The sequence below is a fragment of the Protopterus annectens genome, chromosome 5.part1, assembly GCF_019279795.1.
Source record: "Protopterus annectens isolate FY-2018-M chromosome 5.part1, PAN1.0, whole genome shotgun sequence".
NCBI classification, from domain to species: domain Eukaryota; kingdom Metazoa; phylum Chordata; order Ceratodontiformes; family Protopteridae; genus Protopterus; species Protopterus annectens.
The window spans coordinates 678110849-678135159 of NC_056736.1; the positions used below are offsets into that span (position 1 = coordinate 678110849).

At 40.5% G+C, this 24311-nt stretch overlaps 1 protein-coding gene across 7 annotated transcripts in view; it reads right to left on the minus strand.

Annotated features, from left to right (window-relative positions):
* The window catches only part of PARP4 (poly(ADP-ribose) polymerase family member 4), a 2883551-nt gene that overhangs the window by 1659165 nt on the left and 1200075 nt on the right, over positions 1-24311 (minus strand). For all 7 annotated transcript variants that reach the window (XM_044073295.1, XM_044073293.1, XM_044073297.1 and 4 more), the window contains one exon: positions 23969-24039. In XM_044073295.1, coding sequence (XP_043929230.1) covers positions 23969-24039 — 71 coding nt within the window. The remainder of the gene's footprint in view (positions 1-23968; positions 24040-24311) is intronic.

Below are 24311 nucleotides of genomic sequence, written 5' to 3' on the forward strand. Positions count from 1 at the left end.
GAAAAGAGGGGGGCTACATTAAATGTAGGATACATCTATTCTCTTAATCAAGGACAATGCTTTTCTACTTTTTCCCAGAAAATCCACAAAAATTCAGGAACCAAGATTACCACAATATATGTGAGAACGATAGATTCCATGGAATATGGCATTTAAGACAATATTACACATTAAGCAGAACTTGCATTTCTTCTCACACTTACTATATGTATGCATCACTACTGGTTTAGTTTACTTAGTGTTTTGTATTTCAAATCTGCTTATTCTCCTTGAAAAAAGACAATAAAAATATAATGGTACTATGCCTGGAAACTGTAATAAAAACCCTTGGTATAGTTCATGGAGGTCACTGTTCCACTGTATTCTGCACTCATCAGAACTATCATTGAGTGCAATGCCCCCTTTGGTATGTACCTAATCAGGGTCATCCCCCAACTGTAATGACTGCAGAAAGTTGTCAGTAAAAGAATTCAGGGTGCAAATAACATATCTTGTACAGACTGCCTCAAAGCCCTATTCCTGTATTCTGTCTCCTACAGGCTTGTGAGGAAATATCTATGCCTGGCTTACAATGCATCTTCATACCCCAGTATGATGGACCTCCTGCATAGTCTTAAAAAAACAGCACGGGAATTTCCTATTCTAAAAACTTAAAACCTGCCTGTCATATAAATAGGACCCACTGGAGAAGCAGGTATGTATCCCAGAGATTAGCCCTTCTCTGGAACAGGCGCTCCCCATCCATGTAGAGTTCCTCCCTAACCAAATTCATGAATAACTTGGACAGCTGGATGGGGAACCAAAATTTCACCCATAATTTGGCACCTATGTCTCTAACAGACATAGGCAGCCAATAAATGGTTCATCTCCCAGGCCCCTACTTGTAAATGTCTCATCTCCCAAGCCCCTGCTTACACTACCAAGGGTACCAGAACTTTCAAACATTTATGATGCACAGCTAGACCTAAACGGCCCTATAGTTTGTTGCTTTAGCAAACACCTATAAACCTATGAAACTTCAGCTAAAGAATATTAAATTTCAGCTCTCTACATAAATGTTTGCACTCATAATACTGAATGTTGACAAATTAAACAAAATAAAAACTGAAAATGCAGGAGAAGGGTGAATAATGAACATTGTTATTCAACTCTATGCATGTTTTTTGTAATACGGTAAGCTTCCCTATACCTCTCGAACTTACATATATATATATATATATATATATATATATATATATATATATATATATATATATATATCTCCACGTACACACACACATATATATATGCATTTTTATTTTTATATTTATTTATACAAACTATGAGATCACTGTACCTTGGAGAAAAGGGAATATTTTGAGAAATGATCATCTTGCACTTTGTACATGCAAGTCTGTTTTTTCAGCACTTCTGTCTCTGTATTTCAGGACTGCTCATGCACATACCTCTCAACCTGGAAACATCAAAAATCTGGACAAAAGCCCATGAAAAATCGGTACAAATCTGTACCCTGATTAACATAAAAGTTGCATACATAATTATGTAACCCCACCCACACCAATGGAATTGTGGGATATCAACTTTCAAATGCAAACTGAAGAACAGACAAGCAAAATATGGACCCAGACCCAGACCCTGTAGTAAATAGTAACAATTTTTTTAATGTGTAGCAATGATGTTCACTGGGGAAGGGAGAAGATGATGAACCTTAGGATTTTGTTTTTGGTTTCATGCAGTATGTGGGTTTTATGGTAAAAGTACAGCATTTAATGGTAGGCAATATTCTAATCTTAGCAAAGAATATTATAGTTTGTTAGGACCTCTAAAAGTCATTCTCCATGGCCTACTGATAAGTGGCATAGCTACATTCTGTGCCAGCCGGGGCTGTCTATGAGTTTGGCGCCTTTCCTCCTCACAAAATCATGGTCGAATCGGGCCTCCCCATACACAGCCCTCCCCCCTGCAGCGATTCCAATGTCCCATTATTTGGCTATTTCACCCTATTTATCATAAACATTGTAATGTGCATACTACTTGACTTCTACAATGATTTAGATTTCATTTTAAAGTTTTATTTTACATTTTACAGCACAAACACTAATAGACATCTGCTAAACAAAACAATGCAGTCTCACAATGAAAACAGACTGAGCATTAAAACTTCTCTGCCCTGGACAGTTCTTACAAGTGGTGGTGGTTAGGGAATTCAGGCTCTTGCTACCTGTACCCAAGGTACAGGGTTTGAGCCTGAGTAACTCTAGCCACCAGGTATATTTAACTGGGGCATTACACACACACACACACACACACACACACACACACACACACAATGCAGTGTGGACCTGGTGCTTGTGTAATTCAAATGTCAACTAAACGGTCGCGTAAGAAAAGAACCGCTATGCTACTAGAAAGAACCAAATTGCTTGTGGAAGAAAAGAACCACTCAATACAGAATAATCCATGCACCCTTGCAGCTTAATTAAAATATTAACTAAATGCTTGTGGAAGAAAAAAAATGCTACGCTACTAGTAAGAAGAACCAAATTGCTCTCGTGGAAGAAAAGAACTGGTCAGTCTGAGTTTAGTTTTTATTTTACTTGTCCTTACCTGGAGCAGCTGGGAAATACACTCATGGCTCGTATGCTATTATTACTGCTGCTGGCTGGCCAGAAAGTACATTGAACCCCTCGAGCCCTCAGCCAATTCTGACAGGTTGGCAGGCTGTTCACAGAGCTGACATCATTGTTCACACCTCTGCACATGATGATGTCAGCCCAAAAAAGCAAAAAAAAATTTTTTTTAAAAAAGCAGAGAGATTCAGAAATTAAGGTGTGTCTCTTGGGAATCATGGCACTCCATTATTTGGACCGCAAAACCAGTAAAAAACAAGAAATTCTGTACAGTTGAGAGGTATGCTTACACAGGTCCCGGTATTTCAAATGATTACCTGAAATTTCATTATTTAAAAAAAAAACTAACAGTGTTTACTCAAACACTCTGTGGCTTCCCTTGAATGGTTTTTAGATGTAGATACTACAACTATGTTTTTGAAAGAAAACACCGGCTGCTCACAAGTATAGTTTTATAGTGATTTGTCAACACTTGTATTTACTTTGCAGCATCTGAGTTGTGGAGGCCTGAAAGATATCTTCTTGCCTCTTAATGCTTACATTTACATTAAGCTTTGTAAGTTTTTTTTTTTGTATTAAAACCATAGCCCTAACAGACTATCCCAAAGTGATGTCACCTTAGGGGCTAACATGAGGTGGGTCCATAGATGTTACTGGACATGTCATTGAGCATGCACAATGCTGTGACAATTAATGTCTATGGATGCACAAGAGCACAAGATGTTTTCCTTATGCTAATGCCATGGAGGTTAAAGTTTACAGAATGTTGCATCAACTTACAGAAAATGTCAATTTGAAAAGTTTTTTTTTTTTTTTTTTTAAAGATTAAAGCACAGAAATGTTAGCTAATGGGGAAAAGTGCTAGATCGGCAGTTTATGCACCACATACTGTGGTGCACAGTTAAGATTATTTTCATCAGCAAATCACTTTAAACCACTGTTCCATTGCAGATCCAGATCTGTAATTATTCACATTTTTCACTGCTTTAGTGAGTAATCAGTATTCAGCACTAACCAAATACCAAGTAAAATACTTATTTTTTTAAAGAAACATTTTTATTAAATTATCACGTATGACATAGGCAAGCAGTTATATAAATGAAAACAAGCCATACTGACAATTTTAGCTGCAAACATTATACATCACTTATAATCTATCAAGTCATTGTCAGTCACGCATTACATAGCTCATTCCAATCCTGCCTTTTTTTAAAACTCATTCCTCCTCTGCATGTATTGTTCCCACAATTCCCATTTTTTTCTATGCAATTTACTCCTACCCTTTTCTAAAGATATCAATTCCAGTTGTTTTATCTCTTGTTACTATATTTACTAAATCTAGTACAGTTGGTTTAGACTTCGATTTCCATTTTCTAGTCAGTGATTTTTTGGCAGACACCATATTTAGACTCAGCAAGGCCTTACCGTGTCTAGGCAATTCTGATTCTGCATCATAGCTCAAAAAATTATTTCCTTAGTCACACCAATTTGCTTACCCAGTATCTCTGACAGAGTAGTCTTCAGGGAATCTTTAAAGTCTGCCAACTCATTACACTCCTGGAAAATATGTTCCCAATTACCACTTTCTTCCCCAACACACCACCACTTGCTATCTACTTGAGGAAAAATTCTTTGGAGTCTACTTGGGGTATAAAACTACTTATGTAAATACTTCCACGCAAAGCTCCTAAATCTTCCAGACTTTGTTGCATATTTGGGAGATACACATATATCCCCTATTGCTTCTATGTGAATTGCTATTCTAATCTCTCTCTTCCCAATCCTTTCTAACCTCCTCTGATTGATTCTTATAGTTATCATGCAATATTTTGTATGCTCTACTAATTATTCCTTTTTAACTTCTGTTCCACACTCTACTAAAACTCTATCAGTGCTGGTCTTTTGCTTAGAACCCTCCTATTCCTTTCTCTTCCCCATAGGCAATCTCTAGTCTACAGTTCAAATAAATTCCTGGCCTCTTTTCACTGTGTCAGGGCTGGCAACTTGGAACATAAAAATCTACTGCCAATCATTAGTGGACTTGAGTTCCGCTGTGGCGACCCCTATCCGGGAAAAGTCGAAAGACACAACAACAACCACCTTTCACTCTCTATTTGCTCCCAATACCGGGGCTTCTCTGCCAGTTTTCTCCGATAAATACCAGCTTCCTCATGCCTATTGTCTGTATCCCAAATTGCAGTAATCCCTATCGGCAGAATCTCCCTTTTTCATTCCCGTCTTGGCTCACTTCTTAGAATACTTTCTGCTCCTTTATGATTATAATACCCGGTATGGTTACTGTTATTCTCCTTAAGGATCTGCATAAAAGTCCCAGTTTCTCCTTGTTTATTAACTTTCTACCCTGTTTCATCATCATCCCTTTCCACTTAGACTTATAGGTTTCTACTTGTGCTATATATAGGAGACTTAACTGTGTAGCTATGAAATCCCCTTCAAATCAGGTAATCCCAAACCCCCTTGTTCTACTGGAATAATCAGCTTATCCCACTTGACTCTTGCCATCTTCCCCTCCCAGATAAAATCCTTCAGCTCTTTATTAACTGCTATCCACAACTTCTCCTCTGGTTGATAAAACTATGCCTGACCTGTGTATAAAACTAAACGGACTAGGGTGATTTCCAAGATGGCTGCACATTAAGTAAATACTTAATTCTAGCTCTCCCAGTGAAAACAGAAACTTAGCAGAGAAAGCCAGTCAAACTAGATTTCTGGGTAAATTTCTGTAACTGGCTAGTAAGTGCACTGTCTGGATGCCAGGAAAAAGGCAATACAAAGGACCTGATGGAAAATCAGCTTCAAAAGGTGACAAAAAATACTGATTGGGAAAAGTACTGTAGCTGTTCAGCAAAAAGCAGTGCAAGCTCCAGACATGACTTCCAGCAACCTAGAGGGAAGTATAAGGCAACTGCACACAGACCTGACTAATATTAAAGAAACACTGATAAAGTATATCAACTCAAACAATAAAAGGATGGAAAAAATGGAAGAAGCTTTAAACAGATATTCAGATGACATATTAAAACTGCAAAACTCAGAGGTTGAAATGAAGAAAAGGCTGGCTGAATATGAGACTGCACATGAAGAGATGTTTCAAAAAATAACAGAATACGCAAGTACCTTTTTTTTTTTTTTTTAAGTTCAAGTTAGAATTTGTTGTATGAGTATTTTGCGAGCTTCTAGCACCCATGTTTTTAGGAACTAGAACCAAGAAAATTTTCTGTGGAATGGACTTTATTTCTTGAATAGGGAGGTCTTGAAACATGGCATGTGGTGGCAGGGATTTAGAGTTGTAAGGGTTGTTTCTTTCTGGTAGTCTTGTCAGCAAAGAAGGGAAAATAGTTTAGATTAGTACGCTTGTAGAAGTTTTGCTCTTAGGTTTGGCAGCCTTTTTACCTTTGGTGTGGAGCAGTGGTTCTCTCTGTGTTAAATGGGTTACAGGTCTACAAATGCTTGTGGTACTGTGAAATGCAGTCATTATGTTTTGATGTAACTGTAGATGTCCTGTTCCTGTGTTGCAGTATTCTTGATGTGGGATTTTCCGCCTCAGGTGGCCTATACGTTGGCACCTGTGCAAGAGTTTTGGCTTGGCTGTTGCAGTTGCGTGGGACGTCGCGTAGGGTCATAGACCAAGGACCTTGGATGTGATGTCTCCATGCACAGACCTCAGAACTTTTCAGCCGCAGAAGACAGTCACATCATGTGCTTCACTCATTCACAAGACATCTAAACGCTAAATACCCCTTTGGAGTTTTTTTCTTTTTTGACCTCTAGCTAAAGCTTGGTTTGTTGTAGTAAACTTTAACAGATGTCAGCAAAAAAGGGCAAATGCCAAAGCTGGGCGCCAGATACCCCATAAAGATGTGCATGACCACTGGGTCTTTTGCCTAGGTGGAGAGCACAGTCAACCACTTGCTCTATCTGCAAATCCTTCATTCTAAACACCCTACATAGCCACCTGGCTGTGCTTAATTTTTACCTTGAAAACCAGCGACCTAAAAAATTAGCACTTATGATGGATCTTGTTTTGGAAGCCCCGACTAAATCTCTGTGAAAGAAGGCCAAGATTCCTAGGCCCTCTTCCACTGCCTGTCCGCTTTCGGATGCCCCATCAGCTACTGATTTTAGGAGTTGAGGGACATCCAACAGATCCATCTACTTCCACGGCGAACTTTGAGGAAGCCACTTTGCAGTTGACGACAAGCACGCCCATGGAGCTAACCTGGACATCAGCTACCGCAGAGGTCGAGGGGGAACCAGACACAGCCGGGGCCTCTGACCTGGATACCCCCTCCTGACACAGCTACCCTTAGCCAAGCATCTGATTCCAGGCCTTATGCCTAAGACTATTCCAGTTAAAAAGAAACAGAAAACCAAACATCTGGCTACACCCGCCGAAGGCCTGCCTAACTGGCAGGTCTTCACCTCGTCTTTGATGCAGCCCTTTATGGGCCTTTAGGCCCTCAGCCACTTAATCTACTCTTCCTCTTCACAGCCCTAGGCCTGCCTGTATCTCCTCTCTTCCACCACCTACTTCACAAGACAGGGAAGAGCAGCAAGAGACGTATTATTCATCTTCTGATGAATCAGTATCTTACACCTCCCAAATAGCTTCTCCTCAAGAGTACTATTCCCCAGATGAAGAATCCATTGAAGGTGACTCCTCTCCAGAGGGTATCACCTTTGGTGAGACCATAACCAAAATGAAGGAATACTTCAAATGAGACATCTTAAATGTCTGATACTCAAAAAAGGTATTTTGAACTATTACAAGTGGAATATAGATGCCTTTTCCTCAGCATCTAAGACACCAGATTCTCAGCCACCTGCCCCCAAGAGGCCAGATCGCTTCTACAAGGTGCCTGACTACTAGAAATTTCTAGTCAAACCACCCGTCAGATCCAGTTGTAATTGCCATTTCACCAGATAAACAAACCAGACCGATTCAATCTGCCTCTCTCTTACCTACCGACAAAGATAGCAAAACAATGGATAGAATTGGAAAGAAGCTTTACACCTTTTGCACATTGGCCTTTTGATCCATCAGCTATCAAACCCATATGACCAAATATGCTTTGGACCTGGTCTCTCAAGCCACCACTCTGCTGGCTGCTACGTCAGACTGTCCCACTAAATTTGACATCTCTTTCAAACTATCACTGGCTGCCCAAGTTGCTAGACACTCCGTTATGATGCTGCAGAAGCCTCTGCATGATGTGTAGCATCTGCCACTGTACTTGGGAGATATTCCTGGCTACATCTGCAACACTTACCAGAAGACTTAGTGTAAAATCTTAGATGCTCCTCTGGACCCTAACTTCTTGTTTGGAAAATAGTCAGTTGACCTATTTAAAAATCTGCAAGAAAAGAGTAAGGAATTGCAAGACATCAAGCATCTTCTGGAGTCTTCTATTCCCAAATATTACAGGAATTACCCTGCCAAAGCCACTTTTGTCAGAAGAAACCCTGCCCCAGCTGGACCTACTTATTCCAGACACAGAAGAGGGGCCAGAAGACAAACCTTTTCCAGACCAGCTGGCTCTCAGCCCTCCTCTAGACAGCCCTCTTAAGATAGAGGAGGCCCTAACAATGTGTAACTTGCCTTGCCCACCTCCCTCTTTCTGCTAGCCTCTCACACTGCCTCCTCTTTTGGAAAACCATCACCACAGACAAATGGGTTCTGGCTATTATTCAAAAAGGATACCTCCTCTCCTGGAAAGAAAGACCACCCTTAAGGGGTGTCCCCTTCCCCCCCAAAATTCAGAGACCCCACTTCACACAGATTCTTAAAGACCTTCTGAACTTGGGTACAATAGAACCTGTCCCTCCAGGGCAGGAATGAAAAGGCTTCTATTAAGTACTGTTTTTGGTCCACAAAAAAGATGGACCATGGAGACCCATTCTAGACTTTTCCTTCTTAAACCTATTCTTAAAGGCTTCCACCTTCAGAATATTGTCCCTACAGAATTTTACTGCCTCTTATACCAGCCCAGACTTTCATGGCCACACTCGACGTGAAAGAAGCCTATCTGCACATACCCATTCAACCTTACCACATGAAATTCTTGCACTTTTCTGGACCCTCCTCTCACTTCCAATTTACAGCATTGCCCTTTGGTTTGTCCACTGCTCCCAGAGTGTTCACAAAATGTCTGGCACCTGCCATAGCCTATTGCAGAACACAAGGGAATCAGATTTACCATTACCTGGACAACATCCTGATCTTGGCAGACTACAAGGAAACCCTGTTAATCCATCTAGAGCTCACCATGTGCCTAGTCCAAAGACTGGGGTTCACCCTCAACTTCCCAAAATCCTCCTTGACCCCAGAACAAGACAAAACATTTCTGAGTTGCAGGATCAAGACAGACAATGAAAGCCTTTCTTCCCCAGGACAAGGTCAGCTCCCTGTCCTTCATTTCAAAGCCCTTCTGCAGACCCAGCAAATAACTGTAAGGCAATTCCTACGAACCCTGGGCCTAATGGCAAAGACCATTCCCATGCTACCACTGGCCAGAGTGCACATGAGAAAGCTACAGTGGTATCTAAGTGTGTGGTCACAGCACCAACATCCTTTAGAGCAGGAAATCACTCTCTTGCCCTGCCTACAGGCATGGTAAAATGTGGATCCAGCAAATTCAGCTAAACCCGGGCCTTCTGCTACAGTTACCCACCCCAAACCAGTCCATGCATAAATATGTTTCAGACCTAGGATGGGGAGCCACAATGGCAAACTACAGGGTTCAAGCAAAGTGGCACCCTTCCTTAAAGAGCAAACACATCAGTGTGAAGGAAATGACAGCAGTCCTGATACTGAAAGCCTTTCTTCCACTCCTACAACCAGGTGTTCTCCAAATAAAAGCACCAGTTATGTGGTACCTCAACAAGCAGAGAGGGGCAAAAGCATGCTACCTTTGCAAACTAACCTTACTAATTTGGGACCTAGCTTCACAATACAACTTGTCCCTGCAGGTAACCCACAATCCCTCACAGGACAACAGACAAGCAAACCTTCTCAGCAAGACACCCTCTCCAAATCACAAATGGATGCTGGACAGGAATGTCTTTCTAGATATTGTCCACCGGTGGGGCACACCTCAAGTAGATTTGTTTGCCTTCACCCGGAACAGACAACTGCAGACTTTCTGCTCGAAGACTCACTCCCCATTAGCTTGGAGAGTAGACACATTCAGCTTTTCATGGAAGGAAAGGTTTCTATGTGTCTTTCTTTCCTTCCCATTAATTCACAAAGTCGTCCTGAAAATCAGGAGAGAGAAACCAAAAATCATGATGGTGACACCCTACTAGCCAAGGCAGCACTTGTTCCCCCTTCTTCTCAATCTAGCCAAGGGCAATCACCACAAGTTACCTCACAAGGTGGACCTTCTGACACAACAAAAGCGAACCCTCATCCACCCACACTTGCAGATGTCACTGACACTGTGGGTGATAAACCTCTAATTCCCTTCAGGCATCACTACTCTGAGGACGTGCTTTCAGTCCTGAGGGAGGCCAGGAAAACTATTGCAAGAAAGTCTTACTTGGCTAAATGGGAGAGATTTTCAAAATGGTGTCTGGGCAAGGGCAGGGATCCATGCATCGCAGATCCACCCCCTAGTTCTTGCATGTGTGTGTCAATAAAGTAAAGGGGGTACTTTCTTACTCTTCAGTGAAGTCCACCTTTAAGTAATCTCAGCCTGCTTGCCACTAGACCCTCTCCTACTAGCCAGGCTCTATGTGAAGCTATTCTTAAAAGGGGTCTTGCACATCAGACCACCAAGAAAACCCACCCCACCACCCTGGAACCTGAACTTCATCCTGGAAAAACTAACAGTCTCCATTTGAACCTGCTAGTATGGCTGTTCTGCAAATGTCCATATGAAAGACAGTCCTGCTAGTGGCCATAACTACATCCAGAAGGGTATCTGAATTACAGGCCCTAATGGCCTGCCGTCCATGCACTATTTTCCACAAGGAAAGGGTAATGCTAAGAACTAACCCTTCCTTTATGCCAAAACTGATCAATGATCTGTCCTTAAATCTATGTAGTCATCTACCCAGATTCTACCCCTCTCCCTCCATTGAAAGTGAGAGGATACTTCACTCCCTGGATGCACATAGACAGCTAAGGTTTTCTCTAGGCGAAACATAATATATAAGAAAATCCAGTCAGCTCTTTGTTTCCTTCCACCCCAGGGCCTTGGGCAAGGCAGTCTCCAAATAAACCATTGCATGTTGGCTTAGGAAAAACATTTTGCCTATGTTCACACCATGACAAAAAACTCCCACAGGAAGTTAACTGTCACTCTACCAGGGCAGTGGCAGCTTCCAGAGCCTTCTTAAAAGGCCTAGACACTGCATCCATACTAGAAGCAGCCACATGGTCTACCATTCACACTTTCACCAAACACTAAGTTAGACAATGTCTCCAGAGCATGTGCAGGATATGCCAGAGCAGTTCTGCAGGGCTTTGTGGAGTCAGCGTCTACCTCCTCCCTTCCTTCCAACTAAGCTGTGGTACTCTTCCCACACCAAGATTCCTGCAACATAGGAATAGAAGGACATAGAGTAGTTGTGTAAAATCTTACCATAACCATAGATGTCCTTCTCTTCCATGTTGCAGTATTCCTTCCCACCCACCTAAACCACTTATCCTTTTCTCTCACTCATTACTAATCTACTCTGAGTCTCCTGGGGGTTATACCCTACCCTGTAACCAGTTTGACCACAAAATGCATCACTGGCTACTCTACTTACCCCTGTCCTGCTGGGCTTAGAAGTTCTGAGGTCTGTGCATGCGGACATCACATTTGAGGTCTCTTGTTTGTGGCCCTATGTGTAATGTTCCGTGCAGCTGCAACAGCGAAGCTGAAGCTTTTGTGTGGGAGCCGATGTACGGGTCATTTGAGGTGGAAAATCCCCCTCCAAGAATACTGCAACATGGAAGAGAAGGACATCTATGGTTATGGTAAGATTTTAAACAACTATTCATTATCTTTCACACCATTAGCGCCATTACTGCTTTTCTCCTACTTTTGCTTACAGTGCAGGTTTTTCTATAAACACTCACTCAAAAACTGTATATGATTTCCCTTAAAGATGCACAATCATGATTGATCAAAATTCTATGATTGTACACATTTAACCACTTGCAAAAAAAGTTGTTATTGGAAAAAAATGAAGGGAGGAAATGTATTACCTTCTGAGTTGGGTTATCTGGTTGATCCTTCATCTAATAAAAACACCTTTACTACAGCAGAATGCACCAGAAAATAATCATGTTTACTGCTGTAAGGAATGAAGAAGTGAGAGAAAAAAAAAAAACAAAAAAGCATTGTTTTTTTATTAAACTTGCAGAGAACTCGTTCCTGCTACCCATAATCTTTCACACAGCTAATTGCAATCTGCTAATTTTGGAGCTACACAAACTTAAGTCACCACTGGACTGGCCATCCGGATAACGAGGTGCCTGTGCCACTCTAGACAGAACCTGATTGAATTACTTCTTGACTGTAGCTTCTGGGGCTTTGTATTAGAACAGTACCTCACAGGATGCGCAGTAGCATGTCCTGCCTAAGCCCTGCCCACCATTCAACAATCTGTGACTTCTTAGAAAAGTTAAACAATGTTCATACTGATGGTAGTGTGACATCCCCTCTCTGGGCCAGTAGTCAAGGAACCTGAATCCTCACTACTGGCACTGGAGAAGGATGTTCACTTGGAAGAAAAATGGATGCACCCATTATTTCCAGATGCGGCTCTCTGCATCAAATATAATTTCCCTTAAGAGCATACAGGAAGCACACTTAGCCTGGGGTCTGGGTTTCTTTCTCTCACCAGGTTCCCAGGTCCTCAATAAGCCTTCCCACTGGCACAGCTGAGTTAAGTCCTCAACTGAGTGTCCAAGCCAAGTCCTCTAGGGAACTGTCTATGAAACCAGTGCTTTGTGCCCCTGCTCCAAGTAGCCGATGCGCACACACACACTTGGGAAAGGCTGGCACAGATTTACTTGCTTTCCCCCTTCTGCCCTGACACCAGGCACTACAAAGCCATCTGCCTAAGGCTTTTGCAAGGGTACCCAGTTATACTGACCAAAATTAATATTAATATAAATGGTAATTTTGACCAAACAGCCAGGCTTCAGGAGTGACCATAGTGTCATCAATAGATAAAAGTACCCTCAAAGGTTAAAATATTCTCTAAGGACAAACCACAATTAAAAGTTTAAGTATATTTAATAAATAAAAGAACATGAAAATATGAAATATCTATGTACAGTAAACACCAGAACTTCTGTCACAGAAACTGGAAAGATTCACAAAGTATATTTTCCTGACTAATCTAGAGAATTACAGTTCCTACTTATTTAATGGAGCAAGGGAAGATGAAGTAGGTGAGGGATTCTTCTATGTCAGGTTCCAGGAAACAGACTACCCCAAGACTTCAGTCTCGGCTAATGTTAAAACATTCATGCTGTACAGCATGACATCACATACATCTGATCATCTGACATTTGGTTCCCATGCAACCCTCCCATTGCTAGAAACTGCCAGGATTTAGCACCTATGTGTCAATAATACACACACAAGAGCATTACTCAGATCTGGTGCAGCTTCTGGAAGTCATAAAAGAATTACAAAGTTATATTCCTCATGCAGAGACTAAGAAACCATGCTTCTTACAGACATTGATTAGGTCTCTGGCTTCATTCAAAAATGAGATAACATCTTTATGGTCTAGGCCCAGTAGTTTAATTTTCTTACACTTTCTCAATGTCAGCTGGATGGATATTAACCTCAGGTTCAATATATACATTTAAACAGTTATAATAATGCATGTACACTTGTTTTCTGCCCAGCAGGACAAACTGATACATTTTCAACACGAGTATCTGTACCAATCAGTTTGATACACAAATGACACATAACTTTTTACAAAATTCCAGCTAGCAATGCTAGCATAGTTTACACATAACTGCCCTACTTCTCCTGGCATAGCTGGCAATACCTCACATCATCACAGGCGGCATGAATATTCACTGTCTATTCGTAGTTTACCCTTTTCCTCAATGTAGTGTGATCTTGGCATTGGACTTCTCCCCTGCAAAAACTAAGAAAAAAAATGCTTGCAGGTATGCATGCTGTCACACTGAAATCTGCATGGCTATCAATCATGCATCTACGCCAAACAATTAAACGCCCACTTCACAGACCTGCCTGCAAGGTACTGTACTAATACAAAGCTGCTCCTCGCAGGTATTGGGTGTAATGGATTGTTAACATTAATCGTTTTTTGGCATTTTACTTACTTGCAGTGAGTGTGTTCCCTTTTTCAATTTCAAGATTTATGTATTTTTTATTTTTTACTCTGTTTATGCACTTCAGCCAATGTGTAAAAGTTGTTTTTGTGTGTGTGTGTGTGTGTGTGTCTGCGTGTGTGTGTCTGCGTGTGTGTGTCTGCGTGTGTGTGTCTGCGTGTGTGTGTCTGCGTGTGTGTGTGTCTGCGTGTGTGTGTGTCTGCGTGTGTGTGTGTCTGCGTGTGTGTGTGTCTGCGTGTGTGTGTGTCTGCGTGTGTGTGTGTCTGCGTGTGTGTGTGTCTGCGTGTGTGTCTGTCTGTGTTTTGTGTCTGTCGGTGCTATCAATTTTCACCTGTTTTGGAAGAATGTACATTTGTTGCTTTATCACCCGATTGATTTCACAAGTGTCCTCATTTGCCTCGTATTTTGTATACTTAAGTTCTGTGACCTGTTGCCTCATGTGGTGGTCTTTCCTTGTAAAGTTCTTTTCTCCATTCTGGCAGATCATTGAATGTTGTAATCACATAAATAATATGTATATTTCAGACTTAATAGCTTATCTAGTACTGTCCCTTTGTTCCTAAAATATGCTTTCCATTAGTACATCTTTTCTGAAGATTATGACTTCCGCGGTTGTGCAGCACTAGCGTTGCTACCTCACAGCAAGAGGTTCTCCCGTTCGATTCTCGGCTGGAGTGCGGGGAGTGCCTTCTATGTGGAGTCTGTATGTCCTCCCAGCGGTTGGGTGGACGTTCGAAAGACATGCGTAAATGGGCATGCCTTTGAAGGTTGAACATTGAGCTGGCACGTCGGCATTCGTCAAAATACTGCCAATCATTAGCAGACCGGAGTTCCGCTGTGGCGACCCCTAACCTGGAAAAGCCGGAAGACAACAACATTATTTGAAAAACGTCCTGTGTCTGTCAGGACAATATCTATTACTGATTTTGGTCATTTGTTCATTACTTTGTAGCTTTCTTCTTGATTCTTGAGTTAAGAAGTTGAGAGGTAATATAGGGCTTTTGAGGGTGCAGTGGGTTTCACATTGTATCGTGACAGCAGTGCTCTGAGAAGGTGTAATATTCATTCATTTATTTGCTTGCACTTGAACATCAGAGGTGTACATTCACTTGTGTAGTTGGCTGTAATTCATGGCTGTGTGTGATTTGTAATGTGTAGGAGGAGCTAACAGATGTTCTCAGCTCTGATATCTGATTTTGCAAAATATCCCTGTCCCCTCATGGGCATTATCTGTTCCTGATTTGGTCCTTAGCCAACCATTATTGTGTACCATTCACCTTTATTTGAGAGCTAGGTGGTTGAGAAGTATGGGGAGGTATACAGTGTATCCTGACAGTAAGCAGTGAGCAGAGAAGATTCTTGTGTGGCAATTATTTACTTGTTCATTTGATTTAGTGGACAGTCATACAGGTGGCAGTAATTGCCAAAGCTGTGTGTAGAAAGTGTGTGTCCGTTTTTTTTTTTTTTTTGCTTCATGTTACTGTCTGTTCCTTGTAAAATTTTTCTCCTGGGAAATCAATGAAGTGTGTGTGTGTCTCAGTAATGAGACATTTCAGTTTCATACTTGGTAGCTTTTAAAAAAAAGCATGGTAATGCCAGGTCTGTTATTTTGCATCTTTCTACGACTATAAGACAGTAGTTGCTCCCAATTTTGCTCTTCCATACACTGTTTTTTAGTTTTGTGTGTTCGTGTGCAAGTATGTGCACTTGAGGCTGTGTTTAGTAATTTGTTAGATCAGTAAGCTATGAATTGTTCCCATGATCTTTCACTAGACGTGCCCTTTACATTAAGGGTTGGTAACCAAAATGGTTGACCAGTAACTGAAGATATGACTTGTGTGCCACATTGTGACCAAAATGATCTATGTAGAGCTTCATAGTATCAAATGAAAGCTTACACAATACTGGAAAATCTGTCATTGATGCCTTGTGTCTTAACTACAACCGTTTAGCAGATATTGCCACGTTATTAGCAATGTGCACATTTTACATAAATGTCATACTCTTACAGATGCCAGCCAGGGATTGTCCACGTAGCCTATTAAATGATGTTCCAAAATACTACTATGTTTGTACAAGTCAAGAATGCCTTTTGACCTAAATTAGGTTTAGAGTACATGAGAATGTGTAATTTTTATTTTTATGCCAAATTATGAATATACCATGTTAATATTTGTTAATAACTTGACCAAGATGGTAGTTTATTGTGTCAATTAAAACATTACATAATGCTGAAAAACTTGTGAGAGCTGGTGTCTATCGCTTTCTGGGTGTTTGTACAGTCTGCTCCACTTAAATGCGTATTAGATAAAAGCATAATCCAGTTAAATGTGTAGAGTCCGTTCAGTCCCGTTAATTAATGGAATTATATTAACGGTGTATTCTGCATTAAAGCATATTGGATAATTGCATACTTTGTTTAATGCATAGCTGTCTCAAATCCCGAGTAGTTCCCTACCATGTTATTTACTCTGCATAACTGCATAGCCCAGTGCGTCTGCACTCGGTAACGGCAGGGGTATTTATGTGTACGTACTGTCTCATTACATGATCATTACATGAGCAGAAAGTCTGTTATCCAAGCGATATTTTACACTTTTGCTTAACAAGTAAGAGTTGTCTAAGGATATTACAAGAATGTCAAAGTAAAAAGACTTGTTACTTTAGCTGAACGGGTTGACGTTATTAAAAGACTTGATAATCAAGAAATTCAGACATCTATTACAACGTCGTTAGGCACACACCAAAGCGTAATTTCAAGAATTCTGAAAAACTGAGAAGACATTATTTAGAGTGGCAAATGCCAACCTTGATTGTAAATGCAAGAGGTTGGGTAAAGCTGAAGATGTCAAGGATGCTGTGTTGCACTGGTTTGCACAAGCCAGAAGTCGAAAAATTCTCATTAGTGGTCCACTGATAATGGAAAAGGTCGACTAACTAGCCAACAGCATGGGGCTGAGGATTTCAAACCTGTGTCTTGTTGGTTAGAAAGATGGAAGGGATGCCACATTGTTCAAAAAATGGCATGGTGAAATGCAAGATGCAGATGATTTTGGAACTGAGTGATGGGTGGCAGACATTTTTTTTCTGACATGAGAGTACAATCCATGGGACATTTTCAGTGCTGATGGAATAGGGTTGTATTGGAGAGCTATACTGGATGGTACGTTGATATTTAAGTGTTGAGGCTGCTGGATCAAAGGCTATGAAAGATCGAATGACCTTACTATTGTCTTGTAATATGGATGGCAGTGAGAAGTTTGAACTTCTTGTGATTGGGAAAAGCAAAAACCTAAGGGGTTTCAAGAACGGAAAGAAGTTGCCAGTCACTTACAAAGCAAACAAGAATTCTTGGATGACTGGTGAAATTTGGAAAGAATGGCTTCTGAAAATTGACAGCTCAGTGAGAAGTAAAAGAAGAAAAATCTTGCTGTGGGAGAATGCTGTGCATACTGATAAGTTGACAAATGTAAAATTTCAGTTCTTGCCACCAAACACCATGTCCCTTATCCAACCAATGGATCAGGGCATTATCGCTGGCTTCAAAAAAGTACTGCTGCTCAGTGATCATGCAGTACGTTGTAGATATCCTAGACAGTATGTCTGAATCACAGAAAACAGCAGCGGAGCTCTTCAAGAAGCTGTCCATGCTGGATTCATTACACATGCAGAGAAGCATGGAATAAAATTTCACAATCTGTGATGGCCTACTACTACAAGAAGGCTAGTGTTGTGCCAAGCTCAGATGACGTCACAGGCAGTAGTGACAGATTAGCATGAGAACTTCTGCACCCATTTGGACAGGGCTGTGGATGATTTTGAGCAGTACGTTGCAACTGATGAACTTGAAACAGAAGAAATGGCTGCTTTTTGTGAATCTGTTCAGATCAGTGTGCTACTGGCAGTTGAAAAGATGAGGAAGACTGTGATGAGAAGGATGTCTCCCTTGCTGCAGTACACTTCTGTGATGTTAGTCAATCTCTGAACATACTGTGCAGATTCATGGAACAAAAGAAATACGAGTCGTTTTCCATTTACTATAAACTGAAGGACATTAAAAAGCTGCTTGTTACTTCAGATTAACTACGGAAATAGTTCATAGCTGAGTACTAGGCTAACTGCCTTTGTGGACCCTTTTAAGCTTAGCTCATTATCCCATGTGAGAATCAAACTCTGCACCTTTTGTTTTTAAGGTAAACACCTTAACCTTTATCCCAACCTCCACTACCATCAATAACACTTTTTTTTTCCCTAAACCATGAGGGACTGTATTGACAACTGTAAGTGTTTTAGACAGTACATTTTTCTATAAAGTAGCTCTCCCTAGCCTCCCTTCCACGGATTCTAAGAAATATGGATGGGCAGTTTCATATGATTTCTCCTACCAGCCTGGTCAGTATTGGCATCCTGAGACAGTGTACACTCCCGGTGCAGTTAACCATCGACAAGACCCCTATTCAAATTATAGCTAGCTACAGGCCCTCAAATTTGGCTCAAGATGCCCACTCCACCTATCTTGACCTCTTAAGATCTATCAAGATTCAACCCTTTACCCTGTTCCTGGGTGACTTTAATTACCCAACCATAGATTGGAAAAACTACTAATGCCAGAACACAAATGCCCAGAGATTCCACGACTTTTATCAATGCAGATGCCTTGGAAGAGCTAGTAGATACCTCCATAAGAGGTAGTAATGTCTTGGACGTTGTATTTAACCAACATGAGTAACCACTGCAGCATCCCTACAGTATCATCCGCCCTGGTAATATCCAACCATAAAGCTGTCACTTTTGAAGTTACCATCTCCCCTGTCCCCATGTAGCTAGGGTTAAACAAAAAAAAACTTCTCCAATGCAGATTGCAACTTCCTGAGGGATGGTATAATCAGCTTCACAGCCCCCTCCCCCACTGTAGGAACTGGCAACAATGTCCAAATCTACACCAAAGTACTACATGAGCATTTATATAGATGCATTGAGTCAGGAATACCCAACAGGACAAAATCATCCTCCGCAAGTAAGAGTAAACCTGTCTGGTGGACATCTGCAATAAATAAAGTATATAACAAAAGGAAAAAAAATACTGTACAGGACCAAGAAGGAGTGGGTGCCCAAGTGAAAGCAATCTCTCTTTAGCCTGAGCAAGCAAATAAGAGCACCAGTGAAATCCTCTAAAGCCAACTTTGAATCCAAATTGACAACCTCTACTAGAGACCATCCTAAGGCCTTCTTCACATATGTCCGAAGTCTCATCTGTTCAGCACTGGTGGTCAAGAACATCACATACACAGATGCTATAGATATAGACAATCTAATGGCTGACAGATTCAGCAAAAACTTCTCCCCTCTGTCCCCCCATCAGTAAATCAAGACATCCCCAGTACCTGCCCCCCCGCCCCTTATCTCTAGAGAACAGGTTATCACTGCCCTCTCAAAGGCAAAAAATACAGCCTCCATGGGACCCGATAACATCCCTAGCTGCATCCTACATGAACTCGGGCATGAACTTGCAGCACCATTAGGCACCCTATTCAACCAAAGCCTGAGTACCTGTTTTGTCCCAGCTGAGTGGAGGACAGCCACTATCATCCCTTTACAGAAAGGTGAAGCATCCACCGATCCAGGAAATTATAGACCCATCAGCCTAACTAGCCTGATCTGCAATGCCATGGAATGGATTATCATGGACCTCATTAGCAGGGATATTTGCAACCTCCAAACACTCGACCCCACACAGTTTGGCTTTGTCAAGGGTAGGTCATGTCTGTTAAATCTGATTGACTTCTCTGAGACAGTCACCAAAGTCATGGATGAGGAGAAGAATGTGCAGACCACCTACCTTGATCTGGTCAAAGCCTTCGTTACTATTCCCCACTTGGGTATAGTAGATAAACTCTCACTACTAGGCATCAATTCATATGTTACCAGATGGGTAGCAAGCTGGCTCACTGATGGAACCCACCTAATCAAAGTAGGGGAAGCCACCTCAACCAGTCGACCCTTAAGCGGTGTACCCCACAGATTGGTCTTGGGGCCTCTGTTATTTGGGATATACTTCTTTGAGGTGCAGGCCAAAACCAGTAGATTATGGTTGACCAGGTTTGCAAATGACTGCAAGTTGGATGCAGTCAATTCCCCAAGTGATGTGAACATCCTGCAAGAGGGTCTCACCCAAACAAATGACTGATGCCACAAATATGGCCTCAAGCTGAATGCCAAAAAATGCATCATCATCCCCTTTTGGGAGCATGACATCCCCACATATTATCACATTAACAACAATGTCCTAATTACACAGTCAGTAGTGAGGGATTTGGGCACCCAGATTGATAGCAACATGACTTTTGACCACCATGTTGCTTCTGTTGTATGGAAAACGTTCTACATGGCCTACCTCATAAGTAAGGGTATCTCATCTAGGGACAAAGAAGTCAACATTCCTGTAGTCTTTCCTTATAAGACAAATTATTGAATGCAACGCCCCCTTCGGCATGTACCTCGCAAAGCACATGCAGCAGCTGGAAAGACCACAGAGGTTCTTCACCAGGAGACTCCAGGACCTCAAACATCTACCCTACACAGGCTAAAAGCCCTGTCCCTCTACTCAGTTTCATACAGACTCCTCAAGGGTGACCTCTATTTGGCATGTAAAGCAATCTCAGACCCCACCTTGATGGGACTGCTGCATATCCGCAAGTTGAGCTCCACTCGAGCAACCTGTATGCGCGACCTCAACCTGGTCTGTGATATCAAGAGGACTTGTTGGTGGGACAGATTTGTGTCCCAGAGACTTCCCCCCCATCTGTGGAATAGACTCCCTCTCCACATCCACATTAAGCAGAGTACCTCATTATCCCTTTTTAAGTGCAACCTAGATAACTGGATGGGAAACAGAAAATACACCCCTGGGATTCCTCCTGTGTCCCTGCTGGACAAGGGCTTTGGGTGCTGATTTGTCTAAACATGGGCTACACTCTTGGCTAGGCTTATAAGGGCATCTGGGCCAACAGCCTAGTAACCTATGATCCTATGAATTAGCAAACATAACATGTAGGGAAAACCTGAGATTTTCTGCTGTACCTGAAAAGCTGAAAGGAACAGACTATTAATTTTATGAAAGCAGAAATAAGCAACTGGACTGGTATGCTACAGCAGGAGTTGTTAATTGAAAGGGAACATCGTATGTATGCTCCAAACCTGTCCATGAAAAAGCAAACCATACCTTTAATAGTACGATAAAATCCTACCAGCAGAAGGAGTTGATTCTGACAAAACTGTGGCACAAGGACAAAGTACTAAAAGTGGGAGACAGCAGATTGCTTCTGGAAAATGATTGCTCAGTGTACACCAGGCAGAAGTGGAGTAACCTTATTCAGAGAAGAAGTAGGTGTGAGAGTCAAACTGCTGTACCCATCTATCTTCAGAATATTCTTTTCTGGAGAGAGAAAATCATTTTTTGATTTTGACTTTTCTTGAGCAGTCTCAAATTCAGCTGGCCTTTTATTCATTTCGACCTCTGATTTTTGCAGTTTTATCACCTCATCTGAATACCTTTTTAAAGTTTCCTCAATTTTTTCCAGCCTTTTGTTATTTGCGTGGATAATCTCTTCAATGTTTCATTTACTTTAATCAGCTCTGAGTACATCTGACTTTTTTTTCCCTCCAGATTACTGGAAGCCATGGCTTAAACCACAGCTGGAGCATGCATGGCTTTGTGCTGAACATCTGCAGAATTCTTCCCAGTGAGTGTTTTTTCCTCACCTTTTGTGATAGATTTTCTTTCAGGTTCTCTGAATTTCTATTTTGCTGGCATTTAGGCAGTGCACTTAATCAGCCAGTTACTGAAATTTACCCAAAAATATGAGTTTAATGGCTCTCTCTCCTGAGTTTCCGTTTTCACAATGGAAGAACTGAAATTAAACTGTTACTTAATGTGCAGTCATCTTGGAAGTCCAAGCAAAATACTTGTTAGTATGATTAACAAATCCTTATTAATACCTGACCAAATATTACATTAAATACTACCTGACATAATAAACATAGCCTTGTTAACATTATAACACTGCTATGAATACATTTAAAATTCATACTATTCTGTAAAATCGGTTTTAGTTTTCATCTCTCTCTTTTTTTCCCTGCTAAAGCTTACTTTAACAAATTTAACTTACACAGATTATATAACTTCTACACTTACAACAGTTTCATTTACCATTTTCAAATACATGTGATGCACTACAATGAATGTTTAATTGACAGAAAATGTAAATCTCTATCATTTTGTTCAATGAAAGTTGTTGCTGTTCCAGTCTGTATTACGACTAGTATGTAAACATATATATGTTTAAAGTTGTTTAGGTCTTTCATAGTAATACAGTATGTGTAATTCAGATGCACATGTTTGTATTACTATTTTAAATACAGAACTTTTCTCCATGAGCCTCGACTGAAAAGGGGCTCAATGAGCCCAGTTGAACTATCCGAGTTAACAAATGGAAGCACAAACTACATACATACATAAACAAATAAATCATTTTGTACAGAACATAAACAAAGTTACTATATATAGAATGTTTCAATGTCTTGCACATAAAAGATGTTTGCAGTAAGTTTTTGTCAAATGTTTCATAAAAATCTAATTCTAGTAAAAGATCTTGGAGGGACTGACTGGTAAGCAATGTACTGCAAACGAAGTCTGAGAGAATGATAAAAACTGACAAGTGGATTCATTAAAACCTATGGGCTATTAATGTACTTCATACTGTAGTCCAGGGCATGATTTTCCTCTATCCCCATAAACCTACTGTGCAAATCTGAGCTACTCATTTAGAAAGACAGTACTTCCACTTTGCATTACAGAAACATATCTCTTGTGGATTGACACAGTTAAAAAAAATTAATGAAAATAAAAAGTTACAAAAAAAAAATCACCTCTTCTCCTGGTGAATAATCTACCCATACTGACTGGCAAATTATATTAAGTATATTGTAGTGCATGTAGCACCACAATTATGCTCCAAAATCAGAAAAAAAAGATAAACTTGTAAAACGCTTTTGTAGAGTGAAACCTAACTGTAACAGCACTTTCAGAGAAATAAGCATTGTGATGGTTGAGTCTCATCTAATGGAAGTTCCTTCACTTGAAATGTCCCTGAATATCTTACCTCATATTATGTACACAGAACTTTACTGACATGAGCCTGTAAGAAACTTAATCAGAAACAATATTTAAAAACGGTCTATGACTTTTTTCTTCATTTATATTTATGTGCTGTCTATGTGACAGCAATCTCTATGTGTCTTACTAGCTTTCAAAGCCGGTAAAACACTTTGTGCTTTTTTCTTCTTCTTTTGTAACTGGCACTACATGAAGATAAAACTCCATTAACTAGAAACAGTTATAATTGTATTTTACTGCTGCTAACCAACTAAGTGTTCTAAGAGTGGATGCCAAGATTCACCCCTCAAACTTCATCCTCAAAGTGAATTTCTTGACATCCACTTCTCAGACACATAATAGCGTGGTTACAATTGGAGATACGATCATAACCTTCTACAACATACACCCAACAAACAATGCACTTAGGAGTAAAGGACAGAGATTACAAAACTATAATATAAGGCTTAAGGCACCCACAAACAGCTAATTTCAGACTTATTTTTCCTTCATTGGTAACAGCTTAAAATTATAATGGGGAAAATGCAAAAAAAAAAAAAAAAAATACTTGCATTTAAAAAAAAAAAAGGCTTTGAATTCTCCAGCAAGCACTGGGACCACCCACACACACATTTTGCTATTCTGCTGGTACTGTATTCTACTTATAGCTTTCCCGTAGATTATTGTGTGTGTGTTCCCTAACATGAGTTAAATATCACAGCAAAAAGGGGTGCATGTAAAGGTACTAAAATGGCAAGACACATATATAATGGAATGGAGTACAAGCAATGGAATGAAAAAAAAAGTATTATTACAATACACCAAAAAAATTACAATACGAGAATTTACCTCAATAAATTCTTCAACTTCTTTCTGTTCTTTACTGGTATCCTGGGGGTAGGAAAAGAGTTCTTTGTAACCTGGTGGTATAAAACAAAAAGATACAAATAAGAACATTTATCAGAACTAATGCAATATATTAAAGAACTCTATAAATTAGTTAAAAAACTATAAAATATATCCTACTTTTACATAATCATTTATGAAGACAGGCTACCTGCCGAAAATGTTATACAAAATTAAAGATGAAGTTTGCAAAAAAATGGCAAGCTATATTTTACCCTATTTCAGGCAAGGGTTTACAGCATGAATCCATATTCCCAACAATGACAAGAGTTTAAGCTACATGGCA